Source organism: Saccoglossus kowalevskii, chromosome 14 (genome assembly GCF_978046115.1).
Source record: "Saccoglossus kowalevskii chromosome 14, keSacKowa6.1, whole genome shotgun sequence".
Lineage (NCBI taxonomy): Eukaryota > Metazoa > Hemichordata > Enteropneusta > Harrimaniidae > Saccoglossus > Saccoglossus kowalevskii.
Window position 1 is genome coordinate 28,473,333 of NC_140654.1, and position 27,811 is coordinate 28,501,143.

A 27,811-nucleotide genomic window follows, 5' to 3' on the forward strand; every position below is an offset into this window, starting at 1 on the left:
CACTACTCATCTTCTATCCTTATATTTCCTCACAGAATTATTCTCCATCTCCATCCTTCATACAACTGTAGTACAGTAATCCATTCTGCATTGTTTCAATTTCGTTAACAATTCAAGTATGTCATGGCTCTTTTTTCACTGACAGACTAATATTTATGCAGATTCCCAAATTCCACAAACTGCTGATTGAACTAAATTCCCCTCACTTACAATTTGTATGGTTATATCTCATTTTTTACTCATGTGCTACAAGCGAATTCACAGATGTTAAGTTTCCTTCACTTGTGGTTCTATCTCATGCTATAAATGACAATTTACATTTTGTTCATGTACATGTAAAAGAGAGTGGTATTTTTATCTGTAATATTACGAGGTGAGGTTCGTGCAATGTTAAGATAGATGACCTACTCTGTACAAGAGTAAATGCGTTTTGAATTTCAATTATGATTCTCAGATAAACTACATTTGTGCTAGATAAATATATCATTGAATTAGCAAGTCTAATTTTTCTAGTACAGCAAGTAAATTAATAAAATAGATCCCAGTCCTATCTTTTTTCACAAATTGGTAATTTATATGAAATATGTAATTCATTTAATATGCATGAATTTGTATCCAAAGCAAGATTAATAATAGAGTTAGAAGAGAATAATTTGCAATCAAATTAGATATTTTGAATAGATTACTCAATATGGAATTTTTTCTATTAGTAGCATATGCGCTAAGATAAATACCAATGTGTCTATTGTCAAAATTGATACATTGATTGAAATTCATGGAGGCAGAGGCCATTAAGGCAATTACCTCAATGTCCTACCTAACTGCCTTCTTGCCCTTAAATGTTAACTATACAGTTTTATTGAGAAATGTTTTCAAAATGTTCTGCCTTGATAATGAGTGCCCTCAACAATTCTGTAGTTCAAGTTCTTGTTAAGTTATAATGACCCATCATTATGTTGTTTTTAGGTCTTACATGTATGTTTTTCTAATAGAGCAAATATGGTATATATCAGATTTATTGATCTTAGCTTTTATCTATTTATCACACGGTTGAGTTGTTATGTTTATATCATTTGTATAGACATCATCGCAATAATTTGCATGTACGTACTAGCTACATAAAAGGTAGGGAAAAGGCGATTTTCCCTTTCACCGTGAGATCTCACGTAATGCATAATGGGAGACGAGAGTCTGTCAAAAATTGAATGATTTGATTTTGAACTTTCTTTTTTTCGAGCTCAATGCTAAAACAGAGATCTTTCAGAGGGGAATATATAGCTCTGAGATACATGTACCCTTACATGGGGGGTGCAGCGCCCTCATGCCATGGCCATGACCCCCTTTACCCTGGGGAGCAGATTCTCTGACAACCATAAAATTGTGATTGACCAGGGATCACATGTGGCCACAGTCTTCAACTGTGACCTGTCTAATAGTAATTTGAATGATCCAGTTTAAATTAGAATTATCAAACCACACCCTGGTAGGGAGAACACTATCTCCCCACTTGGTGGCTCCGCTGAATTGCAGTTTTTTTCTATTCCACCCTTTTGACAATGCCACCATTTTACTCATATCTGTACTATAAAGGCCTTGGGAAATCATCAACATTTTCATGAATGAGGAAATGTATAAAATTGAAAAAAGCTATTTATTTCCTCATAAAACTACGTATTAAGCTTTGTCATACAACAATTTCAAATGAACCTATCATGTACCTATTCTTACTCAACTTCCTACATGAGTAGACTCATTGGCATGATGACGCCAATGTTAACTTGGCAGCTGAGCATGTTGGCAAAAAAGGTGAACAATGGAAGCAATGTTATACAGTGAAACCATTTATTTTCGCTTACATTTAATTTCACTATTTTGATCAAATGCACTGGGTTTCAATTTACAAACTTGGAAGTGAACAATAAATATTTTTATGTTACATGTTCACATGGATTTTTATGCTAATAGGCATTCAGCAAATTTGTCTTTTTTTCGGCAAAAATAGCGAAACAAAAACAGCTTATAAATAATGCTTTTACAGTATTTATCCAATTGTATTATTTCAATATAATAATTTATTTAATTTTTGGGGAAATGTCTAATAAAAGTAGTTTGAACTAGATGTGTTCATACCAATTAACTTCACCTAGAAGTTATACACGAATTTCTGATTACTGTACTATATTTTCATTTGCAGCTTGTTTTCGTTATTTTCGCTGACAAAAATCCCTTTTTTCTATAAAATTTACATACAACTTGCCAAAACTCAGTGAAAATAAATTGCATACAAAATGGCCAAAATGTAACGTCGTTTTATTGAAAATTGATTCTAGCTAAAAATAAAGTATTTTACAGTAACAAAACAGTTATTCATAGCCTTATCAGTAATTCATTTGTACACTGAGTATTTAATTATTGAGACAAATTACGGTTTTGTTGCCATATATAACTGACAGAATGACAACAGGGTGTGTTTGGTGTCAGAAGTGATTGAGAGGTTCAAATCCAACACAATAAACCTGTTGTTTTAAGATGGAAACAACTACAAGATTGATTATGAAAGGGGCAGCTGACAAGAATAGCCAATATACAATAACCCTAGGCCAATAAGTGGCATGGTCTCATCATTCATACATGGCATAGCACAAATCACTGTCAAAACTTGCCAATCATCAATGGCAATTAAGTTGAAAAAGTACACAACTGTGAGTGAATGCAAACTTATGATTATGACAGACATTACTTTCTAACGGAGTGATCACTCTACTTGTCAATAACTCACCTAATTCAAGACCCAGAAGAGCTAATTATCATATGCCCAATTCATACCATTTTGAAGGAATTTATAGCACAGCTCCCTTAATCATTTATGTTACTGTGTTTAAGTGGACAATTTTGAATTCCCATTTATTTTTTCTGAAGGCCTGAAAAAGACTCAATTTTTATAGCGAGAACAAGGCAATGACAGAATCATCAACACGGCATACACTAAAATCATTAAATAATGGATCAATGAAAGCATTAGTTGAAATGAACTATGCGATCTTAAAAGGTTTCTTTGTGCATTCATTTCAGCAGACATCATTTTAGTATTCCCTAAACGACTTGAAATATGCTCATTTGCTTGCCCAGTATAATTACAGATTACAGTGAAGCAAGTGAATTATGGGTAATATATCAAGATAATATCTTTAAATAACAAGCAGTATCCATTTAACTACTACTAGGTACAAGGTCAGGTTTTATTTCAAACAAGCCCATTAAAAATTTGCTTGTATAAAGCACATATTTAATTCATTTATCCAAGAATGGCAGGAAATATTGATGACATCAAGATATAGTATCAGGTCTTGGCTGATTAACACAGTCAATAACTTATTCACTGAAAGTATAAGCATGAAATTTATTATTATTCTGGGTCTGTGTTATTGAAATAATCATTACGAATAGTTAGTGCAAGAGTTGTTATTATTTAAAACATTAACCTTATAAGTTAGTTAGAACCAGTAAATTGACAAACGAGTGAATGCAGGTATAAAACTATGTGTTCACATCACCATAGCAAAATTTGCATTTGATATTTTGAATCTTATCACCATACTCAATCAACTTAGTATCCATGCAGGACTAAGCACCCATCCTTCCAATTTTGGGAAATTTCTGTTTTGGGGTTCAAGTTCGACTAAGCACCCTCCACACTATGTTTGATGGGTATGGTAGCTCAGTTTTGTTTTAGTTTCTAATACGATATCTTATAAATAGACAAATATGATGTCGTTTCTCAAAGAAGTCTTACAGTAAGTGCTGTGTTATACAAAATGGCTACCATAATGTTGATGATACTGTGAGTAACAATGATGTTGTAGGGACGGATTGAAAGCAGCAGATTGTTTTGTACATAATGTTGCCTAGCAGTTAAAGGGGCACTTCCAGTTAAGTTAAGCAACACAACAAATTTACTTTTTGGATTAAAATTACAATGAATAACAAAAGATAGATTAACATTGTAAACAACATAAACAATTGTGTCCCATGATTCTTTGGTGCAATCCCTGGGATTGGAAGGTTTCCCTTTAAGTCTAGTGCATCTCAGCATCCAGTAACAGTGACTTTAAACAAAATTTTAATTCAAAAATTGCTTTAACAAGAACCATTCCTATAGTTGGATTCATCTGAGATAGTGTTCAAAACCCCAGGCTAATCATTCATAGGGAAAAAACTATGAAAACACCCTACAAAGTCCATTGATAATTAATCTTAGTTAAAACACATCTGGCAAATATAGAGTTGGTGTTTAAACAACCTACTCACAACATTTAATAATCTGCACTATACCCTAGAAATAAGGAATTGTATGAAGACATTATGTGCTTTTATGAAAGTAGTCAAAAAGTGCAGTATTCTCTCCCTGGCCAACCAAATAAATAAAATAAAATAAAATAAAATAAAATAAAATAAAATAAAATAAAATAAAATAAAATAAAATAAAATTAATAAATAAATAAATAAATAAATAAATAAATGAATGAATGAATGAATAAATAAATAAATAAATAAATATAAATAGTTGGTGTGCGTGGTAAGGTGCAAATGTTTCCATGGTTACCCTAACATGACCACCCACTTGTCCACTTGAAAGACCCACAGGAAGAATTTTTAGGTAGAAAAAAAAATTAAATCATAAAAATTAATTATCATGAACAAATATTTGTATAATATTAAGAGTTCAATAATTACATTTTTCTTGGTATTTTTCTCAGATTCCTGAAATTCAACAAAATTCGTCTCTTACACAATTTAAGCACTTTACAATATTTGTTATATCAGTGTGTATCCATGGAAACATGGTACATGTAGACACAGTGGGTGATTTCTGACTGTAGGTTAATTAGACACAATGATTGTACAAATAACACAGCATGTTGTAGGTATATGAAACATTTATGATGTTTAAACTGTACTAGTCAGAAATCACAATCACACACCATATAAAGAATGACAACATCTCATCCATATACATCAAAATTCTTTTAAAGTCAGTAAGAAAACCATCACTATCTGTAAATTCATGACTTTAATTTTATTGTCAATGATCATAAGCTGAAACCATTTTCATGATTTGAAGGTTTGCATAACAAATATTTGATTTAGGTGAAGTGCTGTCTTATGAATCCATTTAAACCAATCAATTATTTGTCAGAGGTTTGTACTGAGTGATTAAAAGATATATGTCTTCTACTTATCAACTATTATTGATTATAAATTCATAGTTTTCATAGTGAACTTACTAAATTACTGAATATTTAATAACGCTAACAGACAACCAAATTGGGTTCTCATCAACTGTGCAGAAAAATAATGTGCCCCAAACAATTACTTGGATTATTAGCATTTAACAAAAATTGACATACATGTACTCTTGTACTGATTTGAAATGAAATATTAACTACTGTCCTTACAAACAGAAAATTTAAAGGAAGTTGCCAATGAATGAAGCGGAAACAGGTTTTTTTGTGAGAATTATGTGAATAGATTTTGAAGGACTTTTTATTTTTTTCCTTTTAACAGGTTATTTTTATCACAATCATGATTTCAATACAGACTTAAAATAAAAATGACCACCAACTGCAGTTAGTCCTTATACAGGATTTCATTAGTCATGTTTAAGTCATCTACTACATCAAAGGAAATCATGTTTGTGATTAACTAATTTTCATAAAAATAAAATAAAAGCAGGCTAATTTGCATATTAAAATAAGCTTGAATTTCACAATAAATATAAGTAGCTTGGGTAATTGGAAACAATTATTTTTTTTCTAACCCTAAGTATTGAACCTACACCTTGCACGTATATGGGAGATAGGTAGGTCAGTGATTATTGAAGTGATGACTCAAGTGATCACAAGTCAGATCTGAACAATTAGACAGTATAGATACCTATATAGAATTTATGATAAGCTGTTTGTATTCTATCACAAATGGTTTCAATACAAACCACTCACGTCTTGATAGTAAATTTACAATCTCTACAAGGCGATGAAAACCAGGTATAATAAATCTGCTTCACTAAGTGTACTACAAACACAAGCAACTGTTACTAAATACACACATCAATTATAACATCTGCCATGTGTATGCAGTTTTTAACACATGACCTTCCAACCATTAAATTATTTAGCACAGTATCGAACTATGCAGTGCAGGGAATTTAATCAATTTCTCTGCTCTATGCTATCTGTAGTAATTTCAGTTTGGCAATGTTTCATTACTGATAAATAGATCTGGATCAAATGTGGGGAATAAACCTCTGGTACCGTGCACATGTAATACTGTATACACCCTTGCAAAAATCCAAAGTGAAACGATGTAATTTAAATATTTGTGAAAATTACTGGATGTAAGACGAGCATTAATTAATATTATATCTTGTGACAGAATAGCATGTGAAACAAGCAGCCTATCGGCTGAGATAGCTCCGCTGTTAGCAATGCACATTTCAATTAAAGAACTGAAGACATCATTAGAAAATGAACAATATGAATAGTATCAAATATCACTTTTTACCAAAAATGACAAAAATATTCACCAAAATTAGAGAATTGAAGATATCATCACGAAATGAACAAATCTGAGAGGTCCACATGTAGTACCTATATATGTAGTATCAAATCAATTGGACTTGCGGTTTTTAACAAGAAGTCGAAAATATCACTTTTTACCAAAAATGACAAAAATATTCACCAAAATTAGAGAATTGAAGATATCAACATGAAATGAACAAACCTAAGAGAGGTCTACCCAAAGTACATATACACCAAGTATCAAAGCATTCAGGCTTGTAGTTTTCAAGAAGAAGTCAAAAAAGTAAAACATTGACACGGACGACGACGACGATGGACAATCACTCATATGATAAGCTCCGCTCGACAAAGTCGACAGCGGAGCTAACAAAACCTGGTGCAAATTTGTCAAAACCCATGTTATTTCAATGATTAATTTAAACCATACAGTCTATGATTAAACTAGGAACCAATGTATTTTTATGATTTGATTTAAACCTGAAAACAAAATCAGATCTATCACTATAAAACAACATAGGCAAAGTGCCAGGCCATAAGAAAATGGTCCTAGATTTAGTAATTTATTGTATCCATGAAATCATAAAACAATGCAAACTTATTTGTTTTCAATGATAACTTATAAACTTTGTGATATTAAAATTATAGCTGGCTGCTCTGGGGCCTACTAGACCTAGTACACTCTCAACCCTCAAAGAGGAGTGTTATGTCATATTTTCTAAAGTCAAGTGGTAGACAAACCATCTTTGCCAGATTTCATTAGCAGTTATTAGAGAATACCTATGCCAATAATCATGGTCGTGGAGAAGCTGGTAGTCATCAACTCTCTAGACTAACCCCAAATACTGATGTTTCCTTATGCATGAAAAATCACAAAAAACATAAAATACACTGTATTTCAGATTTACTTAAAATGTATTGCCCTCTTAAACCATCGCTACAATTGATTTTTCTAGTTGAATGCATGCTTTATATATTTTTATAAGCGAATGTGGAAAAAAAGTAAATTTTATATTTTCAAAGAAAAAAACCTCTACTAGATCCTTAAATACTAAATTAACACAGATGCAAGGTTTAGCTACCAAAAACTCTATATTATATACAAATCTAACTACAAATGTATTGTTTTTTTTGCTATTATATACAAATCTAACTACAAATGTATTGTTTTTTGCTATTATATACAAATCTAACTACAAATGTATTGTTTTTTTGCTATTATATGTAAGTCTAACTACAAATGTATTGTTTTTTTGCTATTATATACAAATCTAACTACAAATGTATTGTTTTTTTGCTATTATATGTAAGTCTAACTACAAATGTATTGTTTTTTTGCTCTTATATACAAATCTAACTACAAATGTATTGTTTTTTTGCTATTATATGTAAGTCTAACTATAAATGTATTGTTTTTTTGCTATTATATACAAATCTAACTACAAATGTATTGTTTGTTTGCTATTATATGTAAGTCTAACTACAAATGTATTGTTTTTTTGCTATTATATGTAAGTCTAACTATAAATGTATTGTTTTTTTGCTATTATATACAAATCTAACTACAAATGTATTGTTTTTTTGCTATTATATTTAAGTCTAACTATAAATGTATTGTTTTTTTGCTATTATATACAAATCTAACTACAAATGTATTGTTTTTTTGCTATTATATGTAAGTCTAACTATAAATGTATTGTTTTTTTGCTATTATATACAAATCTAACTACAAATGTATTGTTTTTTTGCTATTATATGTAAGTCTAACTACAAATGTATTGTTTTTTTGCTATTATATGTAAGTCTAACTATAAATGTATTGTTTTTTTGCTATTATATTTAAGTCTAACTACAAATGTATTGTTTTTTTGCTATTATATGCAAGTCTAACTACAAATGCATTGTTTTTTTGCTATTATATGTAAGTCTAACTATAAATATATTGTTTTTTTTTGCTATTATATGCAAGTCTAACTACAAATGTATTGTTTTTTGCTATTATATGTAAGTCTAAATATAAATGTATTGTTTTTTTGCTATTATATGCAAGTCTAACTACAAATGTATTGTTTTTTTTGCTATTATATGCAAGTCTAACTATAAATGTATTGTTTTTTTTGCATTATATGCAAGTCTAACTATAAATGTATTGTTTTTTTTGCATTATATGCAAGTCTAACTACGAATGTAACGTAACATAATTGTTCACTTTAAATTGTGAGAAAGTGAAAACCATTGATAAACTATCCACAATATATCACACATATGGTACACATTTGTAGCCATAATTGTGAGGTATTATCCAGCACAGTTGAAAGGAGATACACAATAGTAAATAGAAGTAGCCAAGCAGCAGCTAAAATGCAATCCATATGCAAGTCCACTCCTAAGGGACAGGTAATTGGATCTGTTTACACAAAGCTTTCCAGGACATTGTATGGTGACTTCTGGCACCAAAGCAGGGGAGCAGGCAATCACCAACTTCAAAGCATTCAATTTACATTCCTGTGGTTCTTAATTCAAAGGATATTGTTGAATTCAAATGTGTATGTACACTGTACATAGGTTTGTATCTTCCTGGGCTAAATACTGTAAACACATTAATTATTGATAGTTTTTAATTTAATTGTTTTTAACAATGAGTATAATCTGCTAAATTAAATTCATGCGAACATGGAAAAAAACAGAACAGAACTCATTTTTCTCTGCAAAGTTAGTGAACTTAAAACATATATCTCAAAGCATCTAATAGTGAAATTAAAATCCAATGAAATAAATGGTTTTACAGTAGATTAAATTATAGGACAGAAACAGATACCAGTGTCAAATGTAACAGCCAATGATTCAGTGTCCTATAATAGGTGAAGGTCAAAGACAAGGGCTTCCAGCTTCCTGTCAACAAGATGGTGGAGCTGTTAAAAGGCACATTACATTTTTCATATTAAATATGAAGTGAAAGACAAATCTTAAAATACACACAACACAGACAATAGAGATTACTGACTGCTCAAGGCACCTGCAAACACTTCATGTCAATGCAGCATTCTTTCATAGCAAGAGAACAGGTGATGAAGTCCTTATCAGGCTTTTTTTGTGAAATTTGTAGCAAAAATTCAGTCTTTAATTGTATGTACAATGTCAAAAATATGTTTTTTTGTGTGTTTTTTCAATTCTTCCGAACATTTTCCACATATTATATATTGTCAGTGCAAAGAAATTTCAACAGATATAATTTTAAGGTGAAACTTACTTGACGCTTAAGTAGCAAATTCCAAAGAGAGTATTACTAGCAAGTTTCATTACAGAGCTAAGCCAGGACAAAAGATATCCCATATTAAAGGGGAAATTCTACTAACCATAAAGCTCTTTGAGTGACTTTACAATGCCTGGCTCAACTGCTTCCTTGTTTAAGAGTATGGCATTTCAAAAACACAATATTTATGGCATTATTCTCCAACCAAGGTTGAGTTGATTTAAAGGTGAACATTAATATGACGTACAATTTTAATTCTTAGCCTACCAGCTTTTACATTAGTTGTGGTCGCACACAGCTCTTTAGCACGAGCTAAGAGGTCAAAAACGTTTGCCTGTGCTAAAACAATATGTGTAAACACTTAGCCCGGGCTAAGAAACACCAAGTATGAGTTAAATCTGATCCATTTTTAAGACCTAATTCAGATCTTTGCATGAACTAACTGACCACTACTACATCCCTGAGAGAAAGAGAAAAAAAAGGCAACAAAACTGTCAACACGTTATACAGATTTAAGTAATTCTGCATTAATAAGAATGACTGTTATATATCTATCAGTGTATTGCTGTTACAGAATGCTGTAATTTTGTGGTACTGGGTTTCTGCATCCTACCATATTTGGATATAAATGCCAAATAAGGAACGATTTTCGCGATGGCAAACGTTTTTGAAAACAGTTTTGGGCATCCTAAGTGGTTTGGAAGATGTATAATAATGATGTTATTACAATAATACTGCTATCGTAGGTATGCACTCATGCATACTTCCACTGTAATGTTTTTATGTGACATTCTCGCAATAAACTCTCTTTATCGATTTTCATCAAAGTATTCCAACTGAGAGGACTGAAAAGTATCAGTTTCATCTATTCAGTCGCAAAAAATTTTGTAATACGTATTCTATAACTAGTATTGTAAAATAGAGGTCATTTAGCATAACAATAAATACAATAGAGGATGTTAACATAAATACCATTCAGTGCAAATAAGAAATGGTCCTATGCTGTTTTCCTGAAAAGGTATTGAGTGGAGGACTAAATCTTACATTCATACAGTATACAAAGTAACAGGTAATACTAAACGGGTATGCTTTTTCCAGTTTCCAACGACATGTACATGTACTTGCATTGCCAATGAAGACAGAACTTATGCAAATGAGCTGCCATCATTATAGAAAGATAGACAAGTGTACAACTATTTCTCTCAATCAATTTCACATGTGGCTGAGCACGAAAACGTGACCAAACAGAAATGCACAGTGTCGACTCGTATTTTGCCCGATATCCATGTACATCATTTATATGACAGAAACCTTATACAAGTCGGCAGATTTAACGCAGCTTATATAGAATTCTCTAATGACCAACGAACTATACAAGTTGTATTCCCTATTTAAATTAAAGCAACATTCTTAAGCCCTTTGATGTCAAAGTTGAACTCAGGTCCCTGTGCTCAGATTATACATATACATGTATATACCCAGTGGAGATCTGCATAGTTCAGTAAAGGTGAGCTGTATTTTCTCTTTCATAAATACAGTGGTGAATTCAGTTTACTAATAAACTGAACTGAATTGGGTGACTACAAGACACACAACATTTATGAAAAGTGATATACTCAGGCTGCTAGAATCATATTTGCAATAAAACTAGGAAGCATACATAAACCAAAAGTTCTATTTTTTTGTATGCAGGATCATTAAAGCGGGGGGAGGGGGGGTTGTCACCTGCACACACGCGGGAAATGAGTCCCAAGTGACAATAACACATGCTAAAAACGCAATGGCTCATGGTTAGACGCTTGTTTGTAAACAGTAACACGCTATGGCCATCTGACGCATGCGCAAGTGACGACTACCTCGCTTTAAAACACCTCTGTCATTTACGTGCACCATTAATAAATCAACTACAGTTTCACATGATTTAACATGATTATAAACGGTATACACACAAAATTTTAATATAAAACAATATCTTACGAGCATTAGACACTATAGTACAGCCATGAGAGCCTCACATACACTGCAATTCCCAGCATGCAACACTGTAGCATAGGTATGACAGCCACAAACACAGAAACTGCAATTCCCAGAATGTGGTATGAAAATGACACAATGAAACAGTAGCTATGTACAGGTCTGTATGTTCTGAGCTTTGCATGGTACATGTATGATAATGACACCATGTAACAGTAGCTATGTACAGGTCTGTATGCTCTGAGCTATGCATGGTATGATAATGACACTATGTAACAGTAGCTATGTACAGGTCTGTATGTTCTGAGCTTTGCATGGTATGATAATGACACCATGTAACAGTAGCTATGTACAGGTCTGTATGTTCTGAGCTTTGCATGGTATGATAATGACACTATGTAACAGTAGCTATGTACAGGTCTGTATGTTCTGAGCTTTGCATGGTATGATAATGACACCATGTAACAGTAGCTATGTACTGTCTGTATGTTCTGAGCTTTGCATGGTATGATAATGACACTATGTAACAGTAGCTATGTACAGGTCTGTATGCTCTGAGCTTTGCATGGTATGATAATGACACAATGTAACAGTAGCTATGTACAGGTCTGTATGTTCTGAGCTTTGTATGGTATGATAATGACACCATGTAACAGTAGCTATGTACAGGTCTGTATGTTCTGAGCTTTGCATGGTATGATAATGACACTATGTAACAGTAGCTATGTACAGGTCTGCATGTTCTGAGCTTTGCATGGTATGATGACACCATGTAACAGTAGCTATGTACAGGTCTGTATGTTCTGAGCTTTGCATGGTATGATAATGACACAATGTAACAGTAGCTATGTACAGGTCTGTATGTTCTGAGCTATGCATGGTATGATAATGACACCATGTAACAGTAGCTATGTACAGGTCTGTATGTTCTGAGCTATGCATGGTATGATAATGACACCATGTAACAGTAGCTATGTACAGGTCTGTATGTTCTGAGCTATGCATGGTATGATAATGACACCATGTAACAGTAGCTATGTACAGGTCTGTATGTTCTGCGCTTTGCATGGTATGATAATGACACAATGTAACAGTAGCTATGTACAGGTCTGTATGTTCTGAGCTTTGCATGGTATGATAATGACACCATGTAACAGTAGCTATGTACAGGTCTGTATGCTCTGAGCTTTGCATGGTATGATAATGACACCATGTAACAGTAGCTATGTACAGGTCTGTATGCTCTGAGCTTTGCATGGTATGATAATGACACTATGTAACAGTAGCTATGGGCAAGCCTGCACATTCTGTACAGATTACATTCTCATTCAAATGTAATGTGAAGCTTTTTGAACAAGAAAATAAAGACCACCTGGATGAAATTTCAAGAAATCAATATGTAAATGTATACCAAGGCTTCTAAGAGTGTTTTCACTTTTCAAGAGCGTTGTTTACCATGTCTTCCTTTATCAAGTGACAGATGCAGCCACAGAGGATGAGTTTGTATGAGTAGACAAGTCATATCATTATCTGTATTCAAGACTACAGGCAAATGAATGTTACAGTGATGCCAAACCATCTAATTAACTAACAGGGAGTAAAGTTAACCTGTTATTTCGCTGTATTAAAGCAGGTACATGTATTAAACTGTTAATGACATAGTAATGGAGGCAGGGTACATGTATTAAACTGTTAATGACATAGTAATGGAGGCAGGGTACATTATATACTGTAAACACATTATTAATTAGTTTGTAATTTTGATATTTTCACTGAAAAGTAAAATTCGCTAAATAAAATTAATGTACACTTACAAAAGAACTGATCTTATGATCTTAAAGGTGAAATTGCTCAAAACATCAAAATAGTGAAATGGTTTTACAGTATTTGAGAAAGCGATTCAAACAGATTTGCTGTCATGTTATATCCACACACAAATCGTACAGTAATATAGATGTAGGTTCAGCACTGGCTGTCTATGTGACTGAGCAAACTCATACATGATATCTACTTAAAGTCAAGCACTGAATGGAAATTATCATGATAAAGTAATATGAATAATAAAACTATAAATATTGGGGTAATAAAATATCACAAAAACACCTGTTCAGCTACAATTACAATTCAATAGTATAGTACAGTACAGTACAGTACAGTACCAGCAGTTAAATCAATGTGCAGTAGAAGAATTCAAAATTATTAAACACAATAAACATCAATTTTTCACTGGTTTTTAATTTTGCCTTTTTAAGTACAATTTGCTAAATTTAATCAACATGAACATAGCAATTGTTTCCCAGCCAAGTTTGTGGACTTACAATAAAGTGTAATTCAAAACATCAAAATAGTGAAATTAAATGCCACAGTAATGCATGCCAACATGACATTTACAAATAAATGTAATTTATGTTATATAGCAAATATCTACAGGGTGACATGACATGGGTCACACAAAATGAGGTGACAGATCACACAAGACGACAAGATGATATAGGTCACACAATATGACATAGGACACAGATCACACAAGATGACCTAGTCATGCAAGATGACAAGGTGACCAAGTCACACAAGATGGCATAGGTCACACATGATGACAAGGTGACAGGTCACACAAGATGACAAGGTGACCTAGTCACACAAGATGACAAGGTGACCTAGTCACACATGATGACACTGGTCACACATGATGACAAAGTGACCTAGTCACACAAGATGACACTGGTCACAAATGATGACAAGGTGACCTAGTCACACAAGATGACACTGGTCACACATGATGACAAAGTGACCTAGTCACACAAGATGACACTGGTCACACATGATGACAAGGTGACCTAGTCACACATGATGACAAGGTGACCTAGTCACACATGATGACAAGGTGACCTAGTCACACAAGATGACACTGGTCACACATGATGACAAAGTGACCTAGTCACACAAGATGACACTGGTCACACAAGATGACAAGGTGACATACTACATTTGGTGACGTAAGCAACTTGTATGACATGTTTTCATGAAGCCATTGCATATATAAAAGAGGTTGGGAAAAAAAGAGATGAAATCAGTGTAATTTACTGGCAACTGTAACTGCTTGCATTCCAAGTAAGAGATCTACTCAATTATGCATGCTGTGTAGCTATCAGAAGGTAATGGAGTAAAAGCTATAAAATCAAGACAGCCAAGCATACATGTATGTATGCATGTGTGTATGTAGACAGTAACTACCCTTAGTGAGTGACATCAAGCCAGACTTCAAATTACTGGCAAGCTCTATTAGTCAATAAGCACATGTTTAAAATTGCATACTGTGACGTACAGACACTCAATTCACTGAAAATATTCATTCATAGCTAAGCTCTGTATCTCAAATACAGTGTTTAATTTGGTGGTTCTGCTTGCCTGATGAACTGGTTTTGCTGGGCTTGCCAAGAAATATAATGAAATACATGAATAAAATAAGTTGATCTTTGTTGTTGTTGACCTCTTCCCCACAATGCAATGCACAAAATAAAGTGAACACATTGCCAAGTCGTACATGTTAGTATTTAAGATAGTAAGAATAGGAAAATTATCTCTTCCACTTCATCACCCGAATTGTTCCCATACAAGTAAGTGCTCATCAGTATGCAATGCCTGGCAAACACTATTCACAGAGAATCATGCAATTCAGCTTTCTGATATCACATGTATGTACACAATTTAAATGATAGTCTCCTACAGATGCATAATAATATGTAATTAAAAATAATACATTACGATACTTTTGGATGTAGCAATGTGTATTTTAAGAGCCTACAAACAGCTATAACCCAAGACAGGTAATTATTTGAATACAATTAAAGGTCCTGCCATTGTTATAGAAAAGAAGACCAGGGACAGATTGAGAGGAGTAAAAAGCTATTACGTGCCGACATTGATGGCATTCTGGCACAAATCCCAGCCTCTTTGCCTGACAACAAAAACAGCACTGATGTGATAGATACTATTTCCAATGACAGAAACATTGTGTTAAAACTTATGACTCAGAAATCTTGATCCCAAATCCTGGCCTTGATCTAAAAACTTGATAATTATCACCCCAATATCAACCTAAATAAATGATAATTATCTATCTAATGTTGTTCTAATTTGCAGATAATGAATAAATGTGCAATATTGTGGCTTTCTCTAGTGAGCACTGGTAACAAACCTCTTAACATCAAATCTCTATCAACACCTTGTCTAAAAAAAATCTTAAGGTCTTGGGTTCATGTCAACAGTGTATATCATGACAGTGTGTAAACACACCCTGTCAACTGCCTCCATTTAAAAATAGGATTGTTATTTGTAAACTGGCTTAGCATTTATTCCTGAAACATAATGACATAAGCTTTTTGTGAACCTGATGATCAATCTGAAATAATTCTTTTGCAATACGCCAATATTGTAAACCTGCTTTAATTTTGTTTAACATAAACCAAAATGCAAGTTCATAGAACACTTAACATAAAAAACTATATTTGCTTCATTAGAAGCGCATCACCAATAGTAAGCTCACTTAAACCCAAAATCACATTTGTTGTAGACAAAAATCATTAAATATTATATAATTTGACCATAGAAATAATGTACCACGGTATGGGTTATCTTGCATATAGACCCCATGAAACATATTTTTAACTGAAATTTGTATGTTTGTATTGTATGTTTGCACCTTATTTATTCTAGAAAAGGGTATGGGCCTTTATTATTCACAAATATCTTATGACAGTTAATAGAACATCTGCTTCCTTAGCCAACAATGTTATCAAATGAAAACAAGACGGGTATTGAAACTTCCTATTATATGGTAGAAGAGCTATAAATAAACATGACGGTATAAAACAGACGGGAATTTTTAAGTTTCTTTTCCTGAAAGCGTATGTATGTCTTAGTACATTGTAAAACTACAGTGTTTTCGGTAATTAAAGGTTAAGAAGCCTGTACTTACTATTGTTATGTAGAATTATATTGTTGAATTCATAGAAATGAATTTACAACATGCATCTTCTCATAAAATTTAATGGTTCTCTACATGTAGCAAGAGCTACAATGTACGATCCCCCAAATATAGTGTTCTCACTAGAAAAGTTATACAAGTACAACCAGTTAGTGAAAACCTAAGGATCTAGTTTTACATTCATACAGAGGAAGTTTCATACAACTTATAATAATATAATGACCACTGAACAACACACACATACTATGTAAATAGGCAATTATTTGGGCGACCATATATTTCTTGTCTTGTGAGTATAATGGTATTCACGTTACAGGTGAAATTCCCTGTCCGAGTGCTCTGCACAAACTGAAATCACGTTTCCCTGTCCGAGTGCTCTGCACAAACTGAAATCACGTTTCCCTGTCCGAGTGCTCTGCACAAACTGAAATCACGTTTCCCTGTCCGAGTGCTCTGCACAAACTGAAATCACGTTTCCCTGTCCGAGTGCTCTGCACAAACTGAAATCACGTTTCCCTGTCCAAGTGCTCTGCACAAACTGAAATCACGTTTCCCTGTCCGAGTGCTCTGCACAAACTGAAATCACGTTTCCCTGTCCGAGTGCTCTGCACAAACTGAAATCACGTTTCCCTGTCCGAGTGCTCTGCACAAACTGAAATCACGTTCTTGACGATGAACTAAAGTGAACACATATATATGTAACAGCACTTATTAATATATGAAGAAAGGAATTCATTTTATTTCATAATGATGGGAACAAAACAGGGCGCGAGCCGAGTGCGTCTTGGATCTGATCAATGTGAGCTCAACTGGTGTAATTCCTTTGAAAATATGAAGAATAAAATTATTCAGCACTTGCCGAGTTTCCATAACATGAATGTAAATAATGTTTTATTTATTTCTTTGTTTTGTTTGTTCGTTTATTTATTTAATTACTGTGGTACTTACTCCACATGAACATCATAGTAATTAACAGTTGACAGCTGTATATTTAAGTAGCACATATATAGGCCTAATACCAATCTAAACTGTGTAAAAATTCAACATATATTGTGAGCTAATTGCTCTTTTAGTTTGAATAAGTTGGCCACAGCACTCAAATGCAGTTTTGAGTGAAATTCACTTAAAAGCTTTTTGAAAATGAACACTGTTAGATGGTATTTTGGGCTTTAAACTCCCTTTTTAATTGAGTTTCTCCATGCCAATGTAGTGTTTAACACCTGTCTTTCTTTTACATATGCACACTAATACTGATCTAAAGAAGCACAAAGTAGATGTGAAAACTAGGGACTACGTTAGTTTGGTTGTGTACTATAACAAGGTGTCACCCTAATGAAAATTCATCTTCTATTATTTTTAATACGAGGAGATCCCAAGATGTCAACATAAGTTAATGACTGATATTAAACAAATCCAAAAGTAGTATTGGTATTTTGGATTAACATGGCAGAAAAAGGACCAAAACCTCTTGTAATTTGATATATTATAGGTGCTATAGATTACAGGGGCAAAGTAAATTACCTAGAACATGGAGGTAAAAAGAGAAGGAGTCACAGCCAAGCTTAGATCAGAGGTACCAGGATGGTCACCGCTGTTTGTACATAGATCAGGGAGTTTATTTGCCGAACGGATCAAGGAGGACAGTTTCCTCTTAACACAGTGAGGATTACCATGTATTAGCATACTACGGATGCCTTTGGCAGCACTCTGCGATTTTCGTGACAATTCTAGTCAAATTCTTATAAACAAATATGGCGACGATCGATAACGCGCACGAGTTTGACTACGATGCTGAAACTGCTATATCCTTAAATTCAGAAGACGTAAACGAAATCGAAGAGCATATTATAGACATAGAATTTTTTTGCATATGCTGTGAACGAAATGATTGCACGAAAACAAAAAAATGCAGCGAATTTCTTGTACATGGTGTATAAAGAAAATTGACGCACTGCCATAGGAAGTAGGACATACACGGGATATGAACTTCAAACAGTGTCATTTCGAACCTCAAAATTCAGTCTCTGGTACAACACGATGTGGTCCATGTCATGCACCATTGCAAGGAACATTAAACGATCTTTATGTTGGACTAAAAAGCAGTACTAGCAAGGTTTCGAAACATTACAATATTACCGATTCAAAAATACAACGGAAAATGTGCTGAAAAACGAAAAATTACATAAACTTAACAAGAAATTCTCTGATTTTCAAAATCTCAACTTTCCCTCACAAGCACGATTCCTCTACGTCTTTGGCTTTTACTGCAACACTGTAAAACAAGACCTTGGAGTGTGTACTGTACGCAGCAACGCTTGAGAGAAATGACACGTCGGCGACGATCCTGGGGTGAAAGGACGATAAGACAAAGGGAATTATAGGATTAAACTTGACTAAAACAAAAGAAGTTTAGGAGAATTATTTTGGCTGCGACTCCTTCTCTTTTTACCTCCATGCCTAGAAACAGGAAGACTGTCAAGGAAATACACTCCCTGAAAAATAAAGTCTAAAACACATCCTCAACTCAAATTAAAATGGTAGGCCATTTTTTTAAATTGGAAAACCATACAGTATATCCACTCCAGTAAATAGTTACTGATCACCATGCTGAAATAACTAACATGGCATCACTAGTTCGTTTACGATTTAGCCAGAATTATCTGATCACATGGGCCAGAATTTTCTGGTCACATGGGCTAGTTTAGACAAGGTCTTATTTAATATTCTCACAAGTGCTACATTTGCTTGCTCTAATATTTTGGATGAAAGCACACAAAAACCAAAAATTACATTTACTGCATGCTGCATCATCATTAAAATATGTTTTATTTTTTGTTATGCTTGGAGAAAGTCAAACTTTTTATTTTAAGCAAATTAATCTGTATTTGTTTATCTTTCTATCATGAATAACTTTCATGATTTAGAGGAAAATTGTTTTCACAGAGAAAAGGAAACCAAACCTAAGCATTAATTTACGATAACAAACAAACATGTAAGGAATGTTCAAGTATATAAATTCTGAGAACATAACCTCTGCAATCCACTGAGCAATATGAGATACGGTTATCACTATAGGAATGTTTCAATAAAAAAGGTGTGACAGTTTATCAACAAAAATAAATTATAACTACAATATTTTCATCCCAAAACAAATTTATGGTTCGTTGAACAAGGTGGTTGGAATAATTTCCAGGAGTTTAGTACTTTGATCAAGATGGATGAATTGCAAAGTAAATTTTCGTCAGTAATTGGAATGGCCTTATAATTAATTGGAATCGATATTCGTTACGCGCGACTATTCTCTGTTGATTTAGATAAAGTTTAGTTGAACAACAAATTTCCAGTCACAACCGATCTAATTATGAACGAGAGAAAACGGATTTAAACATTAGACTCGTGAATGCTGTGGTTCTTACTGTCAATAATATTGTTATTGACATTTGCGAAGGAATAGGTCGACAGCGCTACCGCGAATATGTCATCGGCGTTGATTGAATCATGTAATCAAAAGGCAGCAATCGGCCTACCACGCAAGGCCAGAGAAAAGATCGGTATTTGTTCAAACGATAGATATGTAGTCGGTGGACAATAATAATAAACAGACTTACTGGAGCACATACTAGATTTTAGACAACACTGTGTTTACGCGTCAACTAAGAAGTAGACGGACAATTCGATCAGAAACATAAACACCAAATCATTTCTCAACGAGGCGGCAGTTTGATCAACAAACAGAAAATTTCATTTTCAGAAAGCACGGTGTCTAAAGTGGAATGTGTTGACTGTTTTCTTTGTCACGAATAACGCTCAGTGATTGAATTTTAATTGGCATCTCTGTCGAAATGCGATTGCGGGTGGTGTATTCAGTTATGGACGCAGCCATCTTGGATTTAACATAGTTTGGAGAGAAGCGATAACAGAGCGAGTGTACTTACCAGATTCCCGTAAATTGCAGCAATGACTCCCAACAATATCCATGATCGGAGAAAAAGGCGCATCTTCACATATATAGTATTTCAGTATCTGCTACTAGTCCAAATAAATGAAACGAAAAAGACGAAAAAACGATAGAAACTGAACAAAGTTGCTGAACTCGGTGACTATGACGTGCTCTCCCTTGTTCCACTTCCTACCGCATTGCGAGTACTGACTGAAAATCACTCCGCCGATATGACTAGTAACCCTCGTACGTATATATTGTTAAATGTTAAATTAAGTTAAGCTTCTCGTGTAGTATTTGTGGCTGATACTGGAATTTATATTTTATATTGCCGACAATTACATAATGAATAGTACCATTTTAGCGGCAGGTCACGGTGTTTACCAAGGTGTGATGTGTCCGATATTAAGGCATGGTATGAATGCCCGGGTATGAATGACGTCATATCGCTACTTCTGTCCCAACAAAGTTTCCCTCTTTCGTAGAAACAGATGCCACATTGGGTAACTACTATGCAAAATTGTTTCACGTGTCAAAAAGCGAAAACACTTCTTTATTAGCAATAAATCCAAACAACGTAAACCAATATCGCATATACGAACGGAAGCACAATTTCCTCATGAAACAGAAGAGCTCACACGAAATATATGAGGTGGATATTGAGTCCATGGCGTTACTAGTATATAGAAACACATATATCGCTATATTGTAAAAAAAATAATTTGTTAACAACAAGTTTGGGATGCATGTGTACGTGAACAAGTTTACCATTCCATTTTGCCAACTCGCAAAATGTTGCTCATTAATTCGGTTCGTCGTAGTTAAGCATGGAATACGCCCGAATATTGCAAATTGCTAAACAAACAATATGTGTTGTATTATACCACTGTGCCTTCAATACTTATCGTTAGTTTTCATACCGGGTCCATTTATTGATAATTAAATATTAAACTATTTTACTACAATTTTAAAAAGTAGAATCACAGGAAATATATCAGACGTTATTTGTGTACAATTCGATTTTTTTTACTAACGTGTAATTACTATTAACACCAACATTATGAACATTGCCTAAAAATAGACAACTCGGCGTGATCATATCCAGATTAAAATTATTCTTCAGATATTCTAGAATTTTAATTTGTGAAAAACGTCATTTGAAGATTGAATGATATTGATTACAATTTAATAATTGGCACGCAGTGTCTACAATGAAAATAAGGTTATATATAAAATAAATTAACTAATTAAGCAAACATTCCATCAATAACTTTTCAGTGAACACTTAGTCCGAAAATGCTAGCATCCGGGGCGAGCATCGAGAATAAAGATATTAGAGGACGCCCTCACAGTCCACTCATGACACGCATGAGCAACTAACTCCAAGCACATACACTATCTAGTATCAACGGTCTTCATACATTTCACAAGAAATCAACAAGCGGAACGGGATACGCTGCTAAGATTGGGGGAATAAAAAATGACGAATTATACATAATCCTGACTGGACAATATTTTTTGGAAATAATTTTCTGAATATGGTAAATTCCAATGTTTCTGCAATGTGAAGTTAATTTCAGGCATTCGTAGATGGTCTTTTTTATGCCGAGAAAACGAACCATGTTTTGGTGTCTTTGAGGACGGTCGGTAGGTGACGTCACATTCTCAAATTTCGAGCAAGGACCAATCAAATTGCCGATAAAGTGTGTATGATATTGGGGTTGAAAATTCCCACAATGCAGCCTAATGTTACACTGAATGCCAGTATTAGGAAGACGATAACTGTGGGAGTCAATGATGTTAAACCTTTATTTATTTAGACCATTGGATTTGAAATGTATCATATGTGGGTGGCAATAATAAACAATTTAGTTGCAATTAAAACTATTCTAGTTAAGAATGGATGTAAATCCATGAGCTAAGCCAATGAAACTACTGTAAAACATGCAACATGTAAACATGTAAATTGAAAGGCGGCATGCAATTTTAACGAATTGTGGTAAAATGCCGTAATAGCGAAATGTCGATTTAGCGAATCTCTCTTGTCATTTTTGATTTCCTGTTTTCACAATACTTGTCTTTTGCCTGCCAAAACAAATGCGCAGTTATCACCTCCATAAAAACAAAGAAAAACTGTCAAGTGTAACTAGGAAGCGCCAAATATTTTTATGTTCTGGATTATGTATAGTGTGTTCGACAACTCATATATGAACAATAACTTTAATAAATATGATTTTACTTGGTAAAAATACTGTATTTTTCTGCATAAAAACGAAAGAATTTTACAATGTCGATAACTTTGAAAACAAAGTCTTTATCGCAGTGTTTCACTTTAGTTAACTTTAGTCTTTAACAAACGTTTATTGTTTCTTGGTCTAGTTGCAATGAAAAAAAAGCACAATCTTTTTTTTAAAATTTTGTTTATTATTTTTTAATCTCATTTGTGATATCAACATGAGATAAAACATTAGGATGATGTCACGTGATCTAGCTTGTTCGACGTATGTGTAAATCGGCCTGCTTCTAGCATAGGCTTGCAAGAACTTCGTCAAATACTACTCCGATTAGAATGTAGTAAATCTGATTGACAATACATGTGTAAATCTGACGGGTCAGAGTACTTTGCGGTACTGTTAAAACGTTATTAAGTCGTCCCCATCTTTAAAACGGATCGTATGCACGTCTTTTGTAAAACGATCATGATTAAAACTGCTTAATTTTTTTTAATTTATTTATTTATTTATTTATTTATTTATTTATTTATTTATTTATTTATTTATTTATTTATTTATTTATTTATTTATTTATTTATTTATTTATTTATTTATTTATTTTTCATTTATTTATTTATTTATTTATTTATTTATTTATTTATTTATTTATTTATTTATTTATTTAGCAGCTGTGACTCAACGACAGAGAATATGCAAATATATTTTTTGGACATTCAACATGCGATTCAATTAAACAAGCGACCTGACGGTCAAAATAGCTGTGCTGTCCTACAAGAACATTGTGGTAGCCAAGTCGAGAATAAATTGTTCAAAATATAATGTACACCTCGAGTTGGTAGTGTTCAAGAAGAATTATACACCCAAGTTACATATACCAAGTATCACAGAAATTGAGCTGGTAGTTTTCTAGAAGAAGTCGAAAATGCAATTGTTGACGGACGACGACGGTCAATCATATATATGAGCAGTTCCGGTCTGTCATCTACGATGGCAGCGGAGCTACAAATAGTGGAAATAACCCTGTCCATCTGATACCGTAATCCACAATAACATTATTCCAAATTAGTACTTTTCGTTTCACTGGTCTGGAATTTGCTGGAAAGCGTCGATCGTTAAGCATGATGATGAAGCATATGTGTGAATGGTCCACATACAAGATAAACTACTAGTATTTCAGTGAACACAAAACATACACCAATGACATATTATGTGATTCCAGTAAATAGAACTAAATTTTGTGCATCGAAGGCAACGTATCATTACTTCAGTTTGTGTCCGGATGAATCCGCCAGTGAGGGCGCAGTGACTCGTGATGATCATTGATTGACGCTATACCACCTACATCAGTAGAATGGAAGGATGCAATATACAACATACCAAGCTAAACCCTGTTTGGATTAGATGTTGGTTTCAGATCCAGTGTCACCATGTACAGGTGACTGGGGATGAGTCAGATCAGCAAACACATATATATGGAAGTTAACAATGCCTGAACCATTCAAGAGTGAGCAGAGGAAGACGATGATGTACTGTAAAACCGTTTATTTTCACTGGCATTCAATTTCACTATTTTGATGTCTTGAGCAATTTTACTGGGTTTTAAGTTCATAAATTTGACAGGAAAACCAGTATTTCTATTGTTATCCTATTATTTGAATTTTACTCATCACGAAAAAAATTAAAGACCAGTTAATAATTAATGTGTTTACAGTAAATATGGCAAGGCTGAAATTAAGTGTACCGTATTTATTATGAACAGAAAACCGCTTTCTTGTAGCACACATCTGAGTATTCGTTCGAAGAAACGATGAAACAATGAAATTTTCTAATACGCATGCGCACTGATTGTTTTGTTTTTGTTTCACAAGAGCAAAAAGTTTATAAAAAAATAATACTTTCAAAAACTTATTATGTATCTTTATTTTCTGTAATTACATACATTATTTCTTTCCCCTAATTTAAAAACCGGTACAATATTTGATTTCTTAAAAACAGAGGGAAAAACACTCAACTGCTTAGATTTGTTAGAAATTAACGTTAATGGGATGATCAACTCTTCCACACACTTCCGTATTATAATTGCCCGTATGCCATCCTGGCCATTTGCTTGTTAACACCGACACTCAGTAAAGTTAATTTAACTTTTTCTACCGTGAACACAATATTATTAAGTATAGAGTCACTGAATGAATTAATATTAGGCCATTTTGGGATCGAATTTTTCGAAAAAACAAAGTCAAAATAATTGGCTGAACAAGCATAATACAACACGCATGCCGTGATAGAGTTAATTTTAGTTTTGCTTTCTACAAACGTTCAGTATCGATATTTGAATATCTTTAATATAATTAGCATATATTTTTTACATTTTTTTCCATTTTCTTAAACTCCGATCGCAGTTTAGAAAATACGATATATACTAGTAGTAGGCCACATTGGCAGTTTTGGTATTTCTGATGCGCACAATGCCTTTTTTAATAGCCATCATATCATTGTTATACCAATGTGCATATCGTCCATGTTTGATGTGAGAAATATGCTAATAACTTTAACGAGGTTATGACGTAGACATATCTCATACATTATTATTATCAGAAAGCATTTATTATAAAACGCCGGAATCACGTATGTTCGGTCTTGACCCACACTCTATATTGTGATTATTTGAAGATTGTACACTCTTTCTATCATACTAAACTGGTCACCAAATTTAACGAGTGTATCTGCTTTTCACACTGATGCCGGTGTGAGCGTTGGCAAGCCTGAATAGTATACAGTGGCTGTTCTCGTCTCCATGCGTCTAGTATGTGATTATTGAAGGTGAGTGTTATGTTCAAGTAAATTATACTCAGCTGAGAGTTTAATAAACCTGTCCAAATTATTGTGAACCAAATAGATGCCTTAACTAAACCGTCCACAAAGTTCCAAGAATTATCAGGTAAAATCATTCAGGTGCATATATTGTGATGTACTAGTATACTGTTTTGCATATTTACTACATGGGTATTTAGCCAGATCCGGGTTCCGATGTACATTTCTCCCAAGTAACACGAGTGATAAAACCATCGATGAGTTGTTTGTCCACGGTAGAAATATGTTCTTCCAACATATCGACGTGGCATCTTTGCTGGCGTCGAACGCCGAGTTTGGCATGAACTGCTTAAAAAACAAATCAGACAAGCGATCACGTATAATAAGCAAGTTATTATTGTAAATTGTACGACGAAGATTTGGAGGTAAAAAGTCAGCTTAAAATGACGATAAAAATGAAAATAGGAGGAGAGTGGTACATACACCGCCAACACCTGTAGCCGCCACTGTTACATGTTTTTCAAAAGTTTTTGTAACCGCGAAAGCATGTGGCGTTAATTAAAGTAATACAAACTAAGATTTACGTAATAATAAAAAAAAATATTACATAAAAAAATTAAATTAAATTCACGCCGTACGTCAGATTTTCATCAGGTGTGAGTTCGATTCTATAGGCGGTAACATTTGAAGACAACAGGCATAATAGTATCCTCGAATACTTCACAATAAGCAATCAAAGGTTTGCAATAACTATCTCAGCGATACACATATCATTCACCAGTGCCCACTGTATATTTGTAAAATATGTAAAGTCGCCGGTTATACGGAACGTACCGGTAAATGTGGTAATCGCCACTGCAAAAAATGCGAATTGAATGGACATAACTTTTGAGATTGAATTGATGAAGATCAAGATGAAAGTTGTGGCGAAACAAATAAGGAGCAATATGCTCAGGTGAGCCGCAATACCTGGTATCTGCACATCTGTCGAATCTCTCCGTTCCGCAAAATGTGAAAGAAATACGTGGAATAACGAAACATACGAAACGCAAACACGAGTCATCTATTGAGAGCGAAACTCAAACACGCAACAGAAGACGGAGACAAATATCAAGCCGAACACTAAATACATATAATGACGTTGTCACCGCTAACTACGGAAACCGGTGTCACCCTGGCATGAGAGGAGTGGCGACTCTAATCTCTAAAACATCCATAATAAATTATAGATCAAGCGATAGCTATCCAGGTTGACTACTACGGATGTTGTTATTGACGATACTATTGTTAACATAATAAATAGTCCGAACATGTCGCTGTCAAATCTTATGATATGAACAACGATATCTGAAAAATGACATGTGTAATATATTAATTGTCTTCTTTATGCCGACATGGAACGATCTTAGAAACAGAATTTACTCGGCGGCGCTCAGTAGAGCAAAGACTGGCAGATACTAGAATTCATAACTATTTTTATGTAATGATAAGATCAATGCTACAATGTTCCTATTCCCATTTAGGAATATGAATATTTTTTTTTACAAAATTGATTTTTCTCAAAATGTGACGCTGACCGGGCATATCTCTAAATCTCGTGACAGTACCTTGAACACAACATTTAAAGGGGCACCTTCCAGTTAAGATTAATTTCACAACAAATTTACTTTCTGGATTAAAATAACAATGGATAACAAAAGATAGATTAACATTGTAAACAACATAAACAATAGTGTCCCATGATTCTTTGGTGCAATCCATGGGATTGAGCGGTTCCCCTTTAATAAGTTGGTGAAAGAAATTAAAAAAAAAACAATACATTAAAGAATATCGATTCGTTTCGGTAATTCGAAAAGATTGTGTTCCACGTAAACTTATAAAATCACTCGAAAACTTGAACAAAATTAAATATTAATAAACAAAAGTGTAAATATACAAAAATTACCGTCAAACGACATTTTATGTGCCCAAAGATCAACACGTCAATGTTATTAAACCGGAAATCGAAAGCGTCGCTATACGTAGTAAAGTTCTGTT

General features: G+C 33.6%; 1 protein-coding gene across 1 annotated transcript in view; it reads right to left on the bottom strand.

Annotated features, from left to right (window-relative positions):
* LOC100375709 (syndecan-3) overlaps window positions 1-20,934 on the bottom strand; it is a 75,467-nt gene extending 54,533 nt beyond the window's left edge. The window contains exon 1 of the mRNA XM_085508098.1: window positions 20,725-20,934. Coding sequence (XP_085364224.1) covers window positions 20,725-20,787 — 63 coding nt within the window. The 5' untranslated portion in view covers window positions 20,788-20,934. The remainder of the gene's footprint in view (window positions 1-20,724) is intronic.
* Window positions 20,935-27,811: the final 6,877 nt, after the last annotated feature.